This window comes from Caloenas nicobarica, chromosome 13 (genome assembly GCF_036013445.1).
Source record: "Caloenas nicobarica isolate bCalNic1 chromosome 13, bCalNic1.hap1, whole genome shotgun sequence".
Taxonomy (NCBI): Eukaryota; Metazoa; Chordata; class Aves; order Columbiformes; family Columbidae; genus Caloenas; species Caloenas nicobarica.
In genome coordinates this window covers 15,685,300-15,700,590 of record NC_088257.1, presented here as the reverse complement: position 1 = coordinate 15,700,590, position 15,291 = coordinate 15,685,300, and the positions used below count along the sequence as shown (strand labels likewise).

The following is a 15,291-nucleotide window of genomic DNA, read 5'->3' as shown; positions in this document are numbered from 1 at the left end:
GACACAGAGGTGAGCGAGCTCAAGGTTTTCATTATCTCTGAGTCTACATAATGAATGGTTTTTATATAACTCTGGCATTGGAAGCAATCTCTCCACCAGCTGTACTAGTGCTGCTGTTCTGGTAGTGCCTGTGCCATGCTTTCACTGACCATGGAAAAATGTCCAGATTAAACAGTGTTTAAGATGATTTGTGGGGTTTTTTGGGTGGTTGTTGTGGGCGTTTTGGTTGTTGTGTTGTATGGGGTTTTTTTGTTTAGGTGGTTGTTTGTTTGTGGGGTTTGTTTGTTTTTCTATTAGAGTAAACGGAAATCCTTTACTGGACAGAGAAACACAAATACACAATCTTGTAGTAATTTCTTCCCCATGTACTGTACTAAAGAAGCTGGTAATCTATGGTGAAAGCTGCTGCACTATAAGAGCAGAATTGTAATTACATTAACTGATACAATGAATAGTAAAGAAATGCTTTGGTTATATTCAGCTCTGGGCACTGGTGTCACCTTTTTCTCGCCCGTGAGGACTTTGGTACGCCCGGTTTCCAGCTCTCTTAGGTACCTACAGATCCCGTTTTCACTGCCTCGCAGTCTTTGCATTTATTATCTTCACAGCCATCTTCTGAAGGAGGAAAACAAGATTTTCCTTGTTTTGCAAAGAATTAGAAGAGTCACAGAAAAATGGAGACTGTAGTTCACTCAGGTCTGTGGCAGCAGCAGCAGCTATAAATTTATCTGAGTTGGTTTGTTTCCACTGTCTTCGCTAGGTAGCGGTAGGGCACTTGCAGTGCAGGCTTCACTTCTGTTAACTGAAGACTTAACAGGGTCCCAAGAAGGCTTTTTACTACATAAGAGATCTCCATCCATTAGTCACTCATCAAAATAAATAGAATTTGGCTTGCTTTGTTCAAAATAAGGCCTTAGTAACTAAGATCAGACGGCATAAAGCTGTTTAGAAACATATTCTGATGCACCAAAATGCTTCCAACCACAGCCCCTGTGCCAAACAGATGCTCGTGAAAGAGGCTCATGAGGGCTTGTTCCTCAGCTGAAGTTTGTGAATTCTCATACTTTAACTAAATGCTAATTTGTAGAATTATCTTTTCTTCCTGTAAGTTCTTCTTTAAACTGCCTGGACTAATCTGTCTTCTTTCCCATCAAAACTGTGGTCTTACATTGCTGTAAGCAGGTAAATGGTTCTCTAGCCCTGTATGATCACGTTATAACGAGGACCACTTGCTAATGTCTGGAAACAGCTGAACACCATGTTCAGAAAAGGGCTGGAAGTGCAAAGCCTTGTTAGGAATTCAGATATTAGAGCATATTTTGTTTTGAAAAACATACTTTTTCTAGCGGGCTGCCCTGCCTTTGTGGTGCTTGAATGTCCAGGTGTTTTTGCTGGCTCTGTCTGGGCACAGCTGTTCTCCTGGCCTGGAGCCCTGCTGTCCCACAGCACCAGAGCCGTACAACCAGCTGAGAAAGCAGAGTGTCCCCGGGCTGTGGTGACTGACCACAGGCAGAATCTAACCCCCACAGAAAATTCTGGGTATTTAGGTTACTATGGAAGAGCCGGGTTTGAAGTTGAGGCTGTAACTGCCGTGCACGATGAGAAAGGCACCAAATGTGAAGCTGGGAGCTTGCTCTCACTGGTGCCAAGGCACAGGGACTGATGATTTTCATAGCCATTCCCAATTTGTAACAGTCTAATAAAGAGGAAGGCTCGTATCCACCCCAGAATGATGTTGCCTTGCCAGTATCTGCGGGAAAACTCTCACCCATGGGTACACTTCATAGCGTAGCGGAGCAGGTCGAGCAGAATTCTGTTTCCAGCTCACACTAATGACGGCTGAGTGACACCCTCCCCTTGGCGGCTGCGGCAGTCGCGCTGGTCCGGCAGCAGCTTGCGGTGGCAGCACCAGGAGCCGAGTGGCAGAGCAGCATCCGCCGTCCCTGTGCTCCACAAACAGTCTGCCCCCGATGCAGCATTTCAGGCAGGGAGCAAAACCACCGAGCGCAGCACTGCCCGGCGTGGCACCTGCTCCACGGCCAGCACGAGCCCAGGGGAGGCTCAGGCCAGATGCCAAGATTTGGTTTCACTCCCAGAAAAGTCAACGAAACCCATTTAAAGTGGAATGATTTCATCCTGTACTGCATGCTGAGTGACTTGCCAACATTACTATTAAGAGCAGGGGTTTACCCCAGGTACGAGCTAATGGAGCGCAGAGCTACCGCGTTTCTGCGGAGCTGATCGGTGGAGCCCTGGACTAACAGATGCTGAATGTATCACCTCTGGGTGGGCAGGACCTCACTCAGCTGCAGAGTCTGACTGCCTTTAGGAACTGCCTAAACCTTTTTCTAATTAATAAATCCGTTCCCGTGGTGCTGTTCTTGACATCAGCTAATCGCCATCCCATGCTGAAAGAAGAAAAGCTCTATCTAAAACGAAGTGGCACCTAAAATGTGGTGATCCTGTCAAGGACTTCAGGACCTGAGTTGTCACTAGTGTCTCTTTGTGAAAAATGTTGAGATAGCACAGTGCTGAGAAATGACACAAGCTAATAAAAAAAAAACGGCAGCTATTTGTTGGGAATGTTAAACATCACACAGTGTGTGGTTCTGACTGTGCAGGATTCCTTTTCCCTGTCCTCTTCCCTTAAAATAGTTTTTCTTAAACCACAAAACTTTACCTTTCTTTTCTGTTTTCCAGACAAGCAGAGCAAATACAGAAATAATCTCCAGAGATGTTCTGCAGATATTTTTGCTTCTTCAGTTTGTGTCTTTTCCTTCCAATCCAAAGGTAAGTGGACTGTTTGTTTTGTTTTACAGGGAATGTCTGAATTATGTTTCATATAAATAACGTGGGTCAAAAGGAAACTGCGCTCCCAATTATCCAGTCCATCTAAAGAAAGCTGGGTGCAGTAAGGGATGTGGCATAGAAGAGAGCAACCCGCATCGGTTCCCAAAACGCAACATGTACATTAACAGTGCAGCCTGTTCAGGACGAGAACAGTTTGCGGTTTTTGCTGGACATGCCCCCCCAGGACTCCCAGCTGTGTTATTACCATTCCTTAAACTGCATGTCCTGCATTTCTTGAATGGTTTATGTTCATACTGTGCACTAACTGGTTCAGTTCTCCTGCAAGGTCCTTTTCGGGCTAAAACGTGCAGCAGAGCGCCAAGGACCACTGACCCAGCTTTAAAGGGAACAGGAGAAAAAAGATCATTAGAGCTTTGAGTAACTACATTGTGAAGTTTCTTACGGCGCACACCAGCGGGCCTGAGGCTCTGGGGAGGGACAGAGGCGCTGCCTCCTGCCTCCTTCAGCCCTTCACAGAGCAACGACAAAGAACCGTTCCCTCGTTTACATGCTTGATTTGTCTGGGACATTTTAAGAAGGTCCTTAAGCTACTACGTGTGCAAACTGGTAGCTATCAGCTGAGATAATTTGATGTTTTCCCACCTCTTCAAGGTGCCAGTTGTTCAGCTAAGATAAGCAATGTGAGCAAGTGCTTGTGATTTTAATGATCTACTTATTTTTAATAAGCATTTTATGCAATTTGTTTGTTTGAGCACAAGCTGGAAACACAGCCGCAGACCAGATGTGCCCAGCTACACGTAACAGTTCGTGTTTGTGTCTCCAGGAGGTGCTCCCTGGGTCACGTATCCAACTTGCAGAGCAGCGACACAACGTCCCTCCCTGGATTTGAGAACCTCACCATGGGATATAACAAATACCTCCGGCCCTACTTTGGCGGTATGTTGGCTCAACGCATTTGATGCTTTGAAGAACAGTCTGTAAGGCTTGCGGGGAAGGCAGAGCGTGCTTTAAGCTTTCTTTAGGATGCTCCAGTTTAAAAGGTTGTGTTTCTTTTACATTAGGTGGTAGCCAGGGCTGCTGTCCCTTCTGTGCATGCACTGTTGTCGTGGATAGATTGTGGTTGTACATGTGGGGCATGAAATCATGTCCACCTGTGAGGTGAAGGGCAGGGAATTTATAAACTTCAGTACCTCTAGAAAAGCCCTGCCAGAGTAACTGAATCCTGCTCTGATTGTACATGTGTGTGTTTGGAGTCCGACCCTTGTCATTCGCTGCTTTGTTTTTGTTCATGTACATCTATTTAGCAGATTGCCGCTATAGAGGCATAAAGCCATTCTCCTTGCCAGAAATATTGACTATCGACACAGGCTTTCACTTCACACTGAGACACAAACTAAACCTGCTTTAACCCCTTGTGAAACTCTAGGGAGTAGGGAGCACCTGAAAGACAGTCAGGTGTTTAGGAACTTACCTGGGGCTATTGTCCAATTTGGGTGTCAGGTCTCCCACGTTCCAGGTGAGTGCTACCATCACTCAGAGGAAAGGGTTTATCAGAATGAACATTCAGAACCTGAAAAATATTGATGGAAGTTTAAAAAATAGCTATGAACATTTTTATTTTTAGCAATTTTGCTTTTCTGCCAGAACCCATTAATGAATCCACGCTCAACACAAAAATTCCCCATCGGCTTTCAGTAGGACTTGGATGTTTCCACTGTAGCTCCTGCGACTGACCTGCTACTGGCAGCTTTTGGCTTCTTCCTTTTCCTGCCCATGGTGATAAATTTCTGGGGCAATATACAATTTACCAGTTTGTTACGCCTAGATTGTCTCATCTCATGCAGGAATAAAAAAAGCTCCTTCAGATCCTGTCACATCAGTGAACAGATGCTTCTGAATGGAGATTAACTGCACCTACACCAGTCTAAGCCTACCAGAGCCATAAATGTTAAACAAAAATGGTTCGGGCTCTGGTTTGACCTCTTCCAGAGGCCCCAAGTCTTCACAGATCTACCCTCTGGTCATTAATGCGAGTGGGCTTCAAGTGTCTTGATGTCTAAAACAAAGATGGAGAATGTGAATGACAACTACTAAAAAAAAAGGGGGGGGCAAATGAAATATATTTTGGGGTTTGGAACATTTTAAAACAAATAAAAAACCCCAAAACACCTGGAAGGAAGTTTAGAAACCGTGTTCCTGAGACTTTCTTAAATGTGATTTAGATGACTGGGGAAAGGCGTTGCTGTGTTGTCACCCAGGCAGAGAGAGCTGCCTTGGAAAGCACTGAGCCCTGCTCAGAGCTCAGATCCGTGCTGGGGATTAGACAAACCAGGCGCAGCCTAAGGGACAGTCTGTGTCTTTCTGCTCCTGTGACAGTTCCTGTTGCAATTGTCTGTTGCTCGCCCCAGCTCGGACATGCCTGGGGAGGAGCTGCCCTCTCGTGGTGGATTTTCAGAGTATCAGAAAGCAGGGGACGACCGGGATTCAGGACTTGAATCCCGAAAATTTGCTTGTGCATAGAACAGTAATAACGTAATAAATAAAAAGACGCAAAGGCTCTTGCACTTTGCTGTTTGTAGCCCAGTGTATGGACTCAGGGATCACTGAATTTCTCTGCCTCGTAGCTTTTCCTGTCTGAGAAACGGGGACGCCGATTGCTACTTGTGCATGGAAAGTCCTCCGAGAGCTGTGCGTAAGAGCTGCTTGGTGCAGAGTTCATCCTTCTTGCCACTGTGCGGGTGTTGTGGACGGGGTGACAGGGATAAGGTGGCCCTGGCCGCAAATGTCACTGCAATGCTGCTTATCTCAACTGCACATCTTCATAGTTGGTGGATATTTGCTCTCTGCTCCCATCACCAAACACGGAAGTTTATTTTGGATCATGATGTCATTTGTGACCCTAATGCTCCACAACTGTGTCTCACCCTTTGGGCTCCTGCGGTTTTAGAGAAGGCGCCGTGTGTGTGGGACGCTGCCAGCAGTGCCCACACCGCACACCGTCCAGAACACTCTCATTGCGCCTTTCACTCTTCTCTCTGCTTAAAATTTTCTTTCCCTCCACAGGACAACCTGTTCAAATTGCAATGAGTCTGGACATCGCAAGTATTTCTAGCATATCTGAGAGCGACATGGTAAGTGAAAAAAATTTTTATTTTATAAGAGATAAGAGGAAGATCTGCCTGAGACACTTGTCATATATTCCTGCGTGTTCAGCACAGCGTTTGCAAGCAGCTTTGCTTTTCTCTCTTGACCACTTTCAGAGGTGTGATGAGAACAGAGCTCATTTATGACTGCAAACTGTGTAGATGCCATAATAATGTGGGCTTGTCGGTAGATAGAGATGGCTCTGAAGGTCTTACTGGTGCAAAACTCAGCACCCCTTGGGCATCAGGCTCCTTGAAAATGGAAAAAGTGGCATTTCCTCTCCCTTACCTTTCCAGAGTGCAGGGTAGAGGTGGGCTCTGTTAGACGTGCTGGTGTTGTTTGAAGATACAGACAGGGTTTCTTCTCAAGGAGGAGAAATGAGGTGGTGAGCTGCAACATAGTCTGAGGCTCAAAGGACTGGTCACCCTCAAAGAAAAAAAGAAAAGTCAAATACACAGAGAACATATTCCCACCACTGATGAGTCTGGTTCCCCCCACTTCTGATAACAGCTGGATTTCAAATACTGATCGCTGAAAGCTCTAGTTTCAGGCTGACCAAAACTGTGGGCAACTTGGGTAAATGCGGCAAATAGTTTCAGTCCAAACAGCTGGAAGTTCCTTCAGGAACAATTTCAGCATTAATTTCAGCATTTTCAAGAACAACACTGACTTTTTCTCTTCTAGAGAAACAAGTTCATTAAACAAAATATTGTAACTTGGATAAAGCTCTTCATTTTGGGGAAGGGGCAGAACCAACAAAATCAATTACGTATCTCTAACTTAATTAAAGGGCCTTGTAAAATAGCTCCTCTTCTGGAGTTTTTCTTTTTGATGGTCCATCTAAGTTGCTCTGACCATGTGAAAAACATTGCAGTGGCTTACTCTATGCTTCGATAAAACCTGGAAATGAACTAAGATTCTTCACTTTTATCAATATTATAATTCACTGTATTGAAAGCCTTAACAGTGCATTATTTGGTGTTTTTTCCTCTGTCACAGACTAAGGGCAAAATTTTAAAAGTTGCAAAAGCCAGTGCTGACACCCAATACTTACTTAGACCTTTTCTCTTAAAGCGTTTCACAAATTGTAGATTGAATGGAACAGAACTGCTTCATCTTCCACAGACAGGCAGTATACGTGTGGTAAAACATAGTGACTTCATGCCGTTAAAACGATTGCTGGTATCAGACTGTCTGTGACAGAAATGTTTTGAAAATAAAAAGCATTACTGGTTGCATTTACTTCATGTATAAGGAAGCAAGTGAAATAGTACAACAGTGCCCTGTGTCTGTCCAGAAGGCTCAGTAAAGAATTATCTGCAGGGCTGAGTACTGGTTAGTCTTTTATGATGGGGCACTGTGAAAATACTCCAGTCACTGCAGGCACTGCAGATTTTGGCAGGCTAACCTCAACTTCATCCTAGATTCAAAACTCCTATTAAACAAGATGCTATGAGTTTTGTTCTTTCATTTGTTTGTGGGGTTTTTTTAAGACCTCGGTGAAAAAACAGGTTGGTTTTGCTTACCTTTTTTTCTCCAAAGTGCCAATGTCTCTTTCATGATGGTGTTTATAATACATGTGTAATTTTCCAACTCTAGACAATGACTGATTTTTAATGTCGATGACTTGCTGAGTGGCCTCAAGTGTGCACTGCCCATCTGTCTTCTTACCTGCAAAACAGACACAAAAATATCAATTACAATAATTGCTCCTTTAAAAAAATATATTATGAGAATAATCTTTAGTCCTCAAACACTACAGCTTAGAGTGTAAGTACAGCAGAAATGTAATAGAGTAAATAAAAGTATGATGAAAATCTACCAGATTTGCTGCATGCACGTGAATCTGAGCTGTGGTAGGTTGAACAAATGTGTGTTCTGGCTCCTGTCACACGTGGCACAGCCCTGCTGTGCTGTGAGGGGTTCTGGGCACACATCCACACAGGTTTTTTTTCTCTTTCCCAGGATTACACAGCTACGATTTATCTGCAGCAGCGCTGGACAGACCCCCGCTTGGTCTTTCACGGCAACAAGAGCTTCTCGCTAGATGCTCGTCTCGTGGAATTGCTCTGGGTACCAGACACGTACATTGTGGAGTCCAAAAGGTCCTTCCTGCACGATGTCACTGTGGGGAACCGCCTCATCAGACTGTTCTCTAATGGCACTATCTTGTATGCCTTAAGGTAAACCAACCTTTGGCTTTGCTGCTGCTGCTGGTTCAGAATAGGTCTCCAGAATGACGCTGGACAGGAGCAGATACCAGCTGTCACGGGTAATGAGTTTGGGGTCAACAAGCCAACTGTGACCATACTCTTCCGACCCGTCACCTGCTGTTCTGGGCACCTGGCAATGCCGGTCGGGGCTCAGGATTCCCAGCCTGGTCTGTGCCGTGTCCTGAGCACAGCGCTGGCTCACAAAGCTCACGAGTTCAGGTGTCGCCCAGGACACGTCCAGCAGAGTCAGATGGAGGGAGGACATCACAAGAGTAACACTTCAACAGACAGGAGGAAGCTCTTTGCTTCCCCAGCGCCACGTAGCCAGGATTTCTGCTTTTTAGCAAAAAGCATGTTTGTACATGTACTGCAGAAACGTGCACTGCAGTTGTTGTTAGTAGTTCATACAGTGGTATTTCTTTTGTGTCCCAGTTAACTGCAAAGTAAAGCACGTTTACCCTCCACATTAGGGCAAGCCAGCGTATGTGTGCAGTTAGTTACCGTGCCTCAGGTGACAAGTGGTGACTTCATAAAACGTGCAATGCACTGGAAAACCTGTGAATCTACAAGCTAAATCTTCCACCACAGCAAAGCAAAATTCCTCCTTTGGTTACTTTTTCATCAGGGTGGCTGCAGAGAGCGCATCTCCTTAAGGAGGGTTCTCTCTGGTTTCATCAGTCCGTTCATTTCAGAGGTCAACGCTATCTAAATGACAGAGCAGACTCTTAGTGGCTTGCTAAGAAAAACAGAGATATTTTATTATGCGCTTTTATTGCAACTTTTAGAGTTCTTTCTTTTCCTACAGAATCACTACTACCGTTGCTTGTAACATGGACCTGTCAAAATACCCCATGGACACACAAACATGCAGACTGCAGCTAGAAAGCTGTAAGTATAACATTCTAGAAAAAAAGCCTGATTTTTATTAATTTACTCATATGTAAGTATGCATCTTGAACGTTTGGATTCATCATGGTACTTTCTGGAGTAGACTTTTATTCCTGCAAATACTAGTGTCCAAAAGAAAACAACTTGGCTTCGTCGTTCTTGAAATGTTTGTGTTGAAATCCACAGTTTAGAGGATTCCTGTCAGTGGAATTTCTATAGAAAGAATAATATTTTATTGAAGTGTAGATAGTTCAATTTTGCACATAAATGATGGGGTAATAACAGCTGGTTTGCCAAATTGGGTCCCTTTTACACAGACAGCTTCTTCAAAAGTAACTTGTGGGGTAAGTGCACAGGACAAGTACAGCAAGGAACGACTTTTCACATTTTTAGGAATCTACTACCTGTTGCATCTCTGTAACAAGACAGTGTGAATGCTGGTGCTACTAGACGTGACTTGAACATGCCTCTCAAACTCATGATCTGAAACCAAGGCCAACCCCAACGTTGTGGTATGTGCTTCTCCATGGGGCTGATGGGACCCTTGTCAATAGGAGGAGTCTCAGCCTTGCAAGTCTCAAGAAAACAAATAATCAGTGAATTCTGCTCTCAATTAATTAAAGGCTCATCCACAGCAAAGCTGGCTGGGAAAGACTCCAGGTAAATTTAGGACATGACAGGGCTCTTAGCCAGGAGCTCAGCCAGAGCAGTGCTGCTGTTCTGTGCCTGTGATGCTCCACAGCAAGCAACCATCTCCCACTTCATGTCACAAAAAGAAACACCTGAAAATCTCAGTGCTGAAAACACCAGTTTTTAACTTCTGGAGTTGCAGCATGAAGCACCTAGGGAAGCACATATTATTTTCACATTAAAATCGTATTAGTTCACCATGGTTAACTTTATTACAAAGAATAGCTCCTGAAATAATAATGACTGGCCTCTTCTGCTAAAGCACAGCTTGTTTGGGCCTGTTTTAAAAGCGATTGGGTCCTACATCATGCTCTGTTGCTGTATAATTCCAATGAAATTACAAGCACATTGCTCACTGGAGATTTCATTAGGATAAGTGCCCAGAAATAACGCTATTTAAATATATGCCGGATGAATTAACAACAATCTATCATTTATTATAAAATTTTCCTTAGTAACCACAATTTATAGAACAGCTTAGAAACTTTGAAAAGTCACATGCTTAGGATTTTACACAGGGATTCAGACCCTGGACGCCTGATTTACGAGTTCATCATGCTCAAGCTCTGGTAATTTGTGTCTAATAAGAAAACACAATTACATAAAAATAGAGCTGCAACTGAATCTTATTCCTTCTACCAGGACGAACAGGTTATTATCAGAATCAAAGTGTCCCTACTCATTTTCTCAAAGAGGGGCACTTAATAAAAGAATCAAATTAGTGAGACTGATAGGCTTGTTTCCTAAATTAAGTGATATTTTTGAGGTGAATGGCAGGCTGGTGACTCAGTGCCAGTTTTATCCCTCAGTCCAACCTGAGGTCATGTTGCGCCATCATTCACATTCCTGGAGGCAATTAGTCAGACGGCATACATGGAGTTTAATGATAACTGCTTGAATTGTTGATCCCACCATTTCTGAGGCAGGAGTTCGGTGTTACCTAAATGTTGGGTGCATTTATTTGTCTTCAGTAACTTAAAGCCTTTGGGGATAGGAGGAATGATTTGTAGAAAAAGCTGCTTTAATGGGCAAGTTCTCTGGACAAAACATACCCAGTCAGAAGAGCCTGGTTCAAAACCGCATAGCAGCCTCAGCTCCAAGCTCTTGACTAACTGAAAACACCTTTTCTGATATTTATAAGCACTTGAATAGAAGATTCAGTGAAATGTGCTTCTGCTACCTGGCAAGGGTTCAATGGGGTTTTTTTAACCACTCCTGCTCTTCCCTCACGACGGAAGAGATTGTGTTTGAGGGCTGATCGCTGCAGTAGTTTTATCCTGCTGCGTGTAATCAAACTGCAGACGACAGGGATACGTTATCTTTTGAAGTGTTAAAATATTTTAAAATAGGAACACCCCAGGTAAACGATTAGAAGAGGTTCTGGGCGGCTTTGCCTGTTGTTCAGCGTTTTCAGCGGTGCATGTTGGTGTGGAGATCTGAGCCAGCAGAAAGACCAGCACTGGAAGACCAGCCAACGTCTGCCCACAGTCCGACACAGCTCAGAGGGTCTTTGTCCACCTACAACACCTGGGTCGCGTTCCTGCCCCCCTCGGGACGCAGGGCAGGGCAACAGCCGGGCCTTTACTGGCTGAACCACAGTAACGTGGGTCTTTATGTTCTCCTTAGGGGGATACGATGAAAACGACGTCGTCTTCACGTGGTTGAAAGGGAATGACTCTGTCCATGGCTTGGAAAAGTTGCAGCTCTCTCAGTACACGGTGGAACGTTACTATACCCTGGTCTCGAAGTCACAGCAGGAAACAGGTAAATCCATGAGAGAGAAAAGCAAGAGAAGCTCTCAAGTGTTTCCCTTCTGTGGGCCGGTATCTTTTGACTCAAGCCTGAGCCAGTAAAGTCTTTAGCAAATCTTAATTTCAAAGAAACAGATGGACAGAAAGCTGGTGAAATAAAATTAACAGTAGTTGCAATTAGGATATTCTGTAAGATGGAAATCTACAGAAAGATGGGGCTTTTAATATGCTATATTCACTTGATGGATTTTCCTTTACCTTTTTAAAAAAATTCTCCACTTCTTTCCTTCTCCACACCTACCTGAAGAAACTCTCTCCCTTCCTCCCAGGTGTGCAGACTACAAATACTGCAGAGACACTTGTTTACAGTCACTGGGAGTAAAAATAACTTTTAAAATATACTTTTGTTTGTAAATTACAACTCTATCATGATGGTATAAGATCTCTTTGTACATCAGAATTCAATGTCTTTTTCATTATCAGTGTAAATACTCTTCTCTCCAATCCAGATACTATGAAAGGGGGCAAAACTTCCTTAGAGTGACCAAGTTGTAAAAATAACAATGTTTTGTTGTTTTCTATTGTGTACACAGCCCACAAACAACACAGGGTTTGTTTCTCCATTTCAAATGGAACTATTGTTTAAACAGCAGAAATGTCTCCTGAAAATCCTAGCAATCCAGCCCCAGAATGCTTATGTCAGTATTATGACAAATGGTTTTTTAAAAAATGACTGTTTGGGCGGTTTTTTTGAGCACAAAAAGACACAGTTATCAGAGATCACAAATTACTAATGAATACAGGGGGTCTAATTCCCTGTGATGACAAGATATTGGGATGCTTCGGGACGTGAGCCAAAGCCTGCTGAAATGAAAAGAAAAATATTTTGTTTATTTCTCAGCCATCAGATAAGACTGAACCTGGCAATGCCCCTTCAAAGCGGTTATTGGGCAAAATGTGCTGTGCTGAGCACGAGAGAACAGATGAAAGCATCGGCCCTTCTCTGCTCTAAGACACAAGTATAAAATGTTTTCACTGTGGATGAAGTTCAGGAGCCCCTTTACAAGCCACACGTTGTTCTAGATGGCTCTTGTCCAGCAATGCTGTGTGTTTGTGTCCTCTCATCTAGGGTACGTTGGATAAACCTCGGCTGCAGCGCTGGTGTGGGCTGTTCCAGTTCAAGTGTCCTTGGGAATCTCACGGTCACTGTGTTTCTTCCTTTCATGAACAGGCAGTTACCCACGACTGATATTGCAGTTTGAGTTGAGAAGGAATGTCCTTTACTTCATCTTGGAGACCTACGTGCCCTCCACTCTGCTCGTCATGTTGTCCTGGGTTTCTTTTTGGATCACACTGGATTCAGTGCCTGCAAGAACCTGCATTGGTAAGTTACTGCCTGAGGAAGGGAGAAGGTTTAAGCAGGCAGGGGAGCCTCTGAGGGCTGGGTAGACGGTAGTTTTTTTGAGATCTGTGATAACTGGAGTGCTCGTGCGCTGCTTTTCCTTGTGGCAGAGCTGGGTGAGCAGCATGAAGCGTGGAAGAGCTGCAGAGCTGTGTGTGGCCAAGGCTCCTGGTCGAGAGCAGAGGACAGAGCACACGTTCTCTGTGATGTGCTTTGGAGGGGGCAGGGATGGGGCTGCTCTTTTACTGAAAGCAGGAAAAATACAAGAGCCAAGGTGTCAAAGACAGGGACAGCCTCTGTGAAATGAGTAGCTAACGCTACAAAAGCATTTTACTTGACAGATGATTTGGATTTGGGTAAGGAGTGATGTGCTCGCACTAGAGCATGTGCAGAAGGATAGGCCAAGCTTTTCCAGAGTGTCTGCAAGAGAAGGTCTTTTCCTTTTCTGCTTTCCAAGGAGTAACAACAGTGCTTTCCATGACAACTCTGATGATCGGCTCACGAAGTTCACTTTCGAAAACCAACTGTTTCATTAAGGCCATTGATGTTTACCTCGGCATCTGCTTCAGCTTCATCTTTGGTGCCCTGGTGGAATATGCCATGGCTCACTACAGCTCATCACAGAAGTGTGCAGCTAAGGCACCTCAAGAGGTAAAGCCTGATCCACCTTAATAAGCTTAGTTATCTTGGATCAACAGTAATTAGTCCTCCATTAGCTGAATAAGACAATTGGTCTTCCTGTTATGGATACAGGAACAATTGCTTCTCCTAATTGTCGCTAAGTCTAAATTTTTGCGTGCAACGAACACGCAAATAACACCAGAGCGCTGTGTCTCTGCCATAACCTGCTGCACAGCAGCCTTAGCTGACAGGTTAGATTTGCAGGGCCACATTTGGGAAGGCACTTTGGCCAACTGCTAGAACCGGGTCTGTAGCCCTGAGCTGCGCTCATGTCAGAGCACGAAGCACCTCTGCTCCTTTCAAAATGCAGCGCCAGTATAACACACCTCTGGAATAGGTGTCCTATAGAATAGCTCTCCTATGGAATAACTCTGATTAGGACAGTGATCTGGAAGGTAATTCCTCTATCAGAGGAAAGCTGAGTCCTTCTTCCTCCCTTCCCAGAAGACAGCACCAAACATCAGTCCCACCAAGTTCTGTGGGGGTTGTGAAGGTGAGTGAATTGTTCAAAGAGCTCTGCTAAAGCAGTGCGAGAAATTAAATAGTCAATTATGATTGTAGTCCAGTGGTCATCAAGGGTCCAAATCCTGTCAGAGGGAAAAGAGGTTTCCCACCTCAATGCCGAGCTCCCCAGCCAGTAAGTCACTGTGCAGATGTGAAGAGATGGATGTCTTGGAGGAGATGGTTCTTGGGTTGCTCAGTGACACAGTGAGACTTGCTTGAAGATCTCAAAATACCTCTAGGAATTCAGCGGTGGAAACACAGGCATTTCTGGGAATTCAGGCACCCGCTGAAAGGCATGTTTGAATATTGGGATGAACACATATGAAGCTGTGTTCTTTTATTTTTATCCTTATGGTCTCCTTATTTATTAAAGCACTTTTCTTCTACAGGAGAAGACAAACCCTAAAACTAACTGTACATTCTTGTTTCCTAGCAGCCTGCAAATGAGCTCACTAAAGAAATGGAAGAAGTCAACATCAGTAACATCCTCAACAGCTCCATCACCAGCTATAAACAGAAAATCAGCTTTACAAGCATTGAGATTTCAAGCGATAATGTGAACTGCAGTGACTTGACCATGAAAACTCATGAGAAAATCAAATGTGTCTTGAGAAACAAAATGCACAGGATTATTGGTTATTTCACAATTCAGAACCCCAGCAATGTAGACCACTACTCCAAATTGCTTTTCCCTTTGTTTTTCATGCTGGTCAATGTGTTTTATTGGGCCTATTACCTATATTTTTAGTAGAAATGAGTCGCTTCATCCTCCCACTTCGGCAGGAGAGAGGAATCTTGCCAACAGGCATCCAGGTACTTAACCTCAGTGAACCCAACGTGGACAAAACGCTCTGCTGCATTTCCTGAGGTGCAGAGCAGAAGCGTGTGTGAGGCGTGCGAGATGCAAAGCCTCGGTGCTTCAGCATGAGCAACATTGACTCTGGACAACTGCTCGTTCAGCTGAGTGGCTGTGCTGGGCTCCTGTGCTTGTACCTGCTTTTCGTTCCAGCATCCCGCCTCTCGCCTGGCCAGGGGCGGGTGCGTAGGACAGCATGTGGCAGGCCGTAGAGCGCTACAGGTGCCAGAATTATCTTGGTATTCAGAAGCAGGCTGTAACCTTCTGGTTTGGATGTCCAAGAGGATGTGGGGTTACAGCTGTTCTTCTTTGTTTGCCGGAGAGAACAGCAGCAGAGGGAGCGCGGCTGCT

General features: G+C 44.4%; 1 protein-coding gene across 2 annotated transcripts; it reads left to right on the top strand.

Annotated features, from left to right (window-relative positions):
* The first annotated feature begins 2,716 nt into the window (after positions 1 to 2,716).
* GABRP (gamma-aminobutyric acid type A receptor subunit pi) lies at positions 2,717 to 14,832 on the top strand. Of its 2 annotated transcripts, none has more exons than XM_065644163.1 (9): positions 2,717 to 2,790; positions 3,635 to 3,747; positions 5,875 to 5,942; positions 7,921 to 8,138; positions 8,974 to 9,056; positions 11,373 to 11,510; positions 12,729 to 12,881; positions 13,357 to 13,550; positions 14,518 to 14,832. In XM_065644163.1, exons 1-9 carry the CDS (start codon positions 2,735 to 2,737, stop codon positions 14,830 to 14,832), a joined length of 1,338 nt encoding a protein of 445 aa, XP_065500235.1. In that variant the 5' UTR covers positions 2,717 to 2,734. The 2 variants fall into 2 exon arrangements, with proteins under 2 accessions (XP_065500235.1, XP_065500236.1); XM_065644164.1 differs by having other exon boundaries at positions 2,735 to 2,790; positions 3,638 to 3,747.
* The last annotated feature ends 459 nt before the right edge of the window (positions 14,833 to 15,291 follow it).

What these genes read in the sequence shown, in the direction of transcription:
- GABRP (XM_065644163.1), top strand. Translation starts at nt 2,735, where the DNA reads ATGTTCTGCAGATATTTTTGCTTCTTCAGTTTGTGTCTTTTCCTTCCA. An exon ending in CTTTTCCTTCCAATCCAAAG is followed by an intron (nt 2,791 to 3,634) that starts GTAAGTGGACTG and finishes TTGTGTCTCCAG; the next exon opens with GAGGTGCTCCCTGGGTCACG. An exon ending in ACTATCTTGTATGCCTTAAG is followed by an intron (nt 8,139 to 8,973) that starts GTAAACCAACCT and finishes CTTTTCCTACAG; the next exon opens with AATCACTACTACCGTTGCTT.